This window comes from Penaeus monodon, chromosome 29 (assembly GCF_015228065.2).
Source record: "Penaeus monodon isolate SGIC_2016 chromosome 29, NSTDA_Pmon_1, whole genome shotgun sequence".
In the NCBI taxonomy this organism is placed as follows: domain Eukaryota; kingdom Metazoa; phylum Arthropoda; class Malacostraca; order Decapoda; family Penaeidae; genus Penaeus; species Penaeus monodon.
In genome coordinates, this window is record NC_051414.1 from 6737040 (window position 1) to 6737670 (window position 631).

General features: G+C 40.1%; 1 protein-coding gene across 1 annotated transcript in view; it reads right to left on the bottom strand.

The window, feature by feature from the left end:
• Positions 1 to 631, bottom strand: part of LOC119591919 (PDZ and LIM domain protein Zasp-like) — a gene marked incomplete in the record, with an annotated part of 137443 nt that overhangs the window by 18764 nt on the left and 118048 nt on the right. Inside the window, 1 exon segment of the mRNA XM_037940673.1 lies at positions 219 to 321. Coding sequence (XP_037796601.1) covers positions 219 to 321 — 103 coding nt within the window.

Below are 631 nucleotides of genomic sequence, written 5' to 3' on the forward strand. Positions count from 1 at the left end.
AAAGGAACATCACAGTCTCCCAACTACAAAGACGCTACACAACAATAATTAAATTAGTTGAGATAAAATGTGGTTTTTGAGATGATGTAGGCAGGAGAAACCCGATGAGATAAGTGGGTTTTTTAGAGACATGATGTAGGCAGGAGAAACCCGATGAGATAAGTGGGTTTTTTTGAGAGATGATGTTGGCAGGAGAGGCCCGGTTGAGAGACACTTACGGCTTGACCACAACAGGTTCCATGTTGGGTGCAGGCGGGTTGTGGCGAGCGGCTTGTTTGGCGTGGACATCGCAGTATAACTTGTCATTGATGTTGTAGTAGCCTGCACGGTAGCATTAGGATTATCGATCGAGATAGGGAGGGCTATGGCGTTGCTGGCTGTTTATATCATTCATGTCCTAATCTTCTAGGTGTTTGATAACAAAGATTTTTGAAGAAGAGAAGAAAAGTTTTTTTTTCTCTCTCCAACTCTCTCTCTATCTTTTTTTTTTTTTTTTAATTCTTCAGCTTCTTTCGCTCTCATAAGTTTGCTTCATGAAAGCAAATGAGTCTTAAGCTTTTCGTTCTTTCTCTCCCTCTAGGAAGAAGATGGTTATTCATTAATTCATTCTATTTCACTTGCATCTATATTC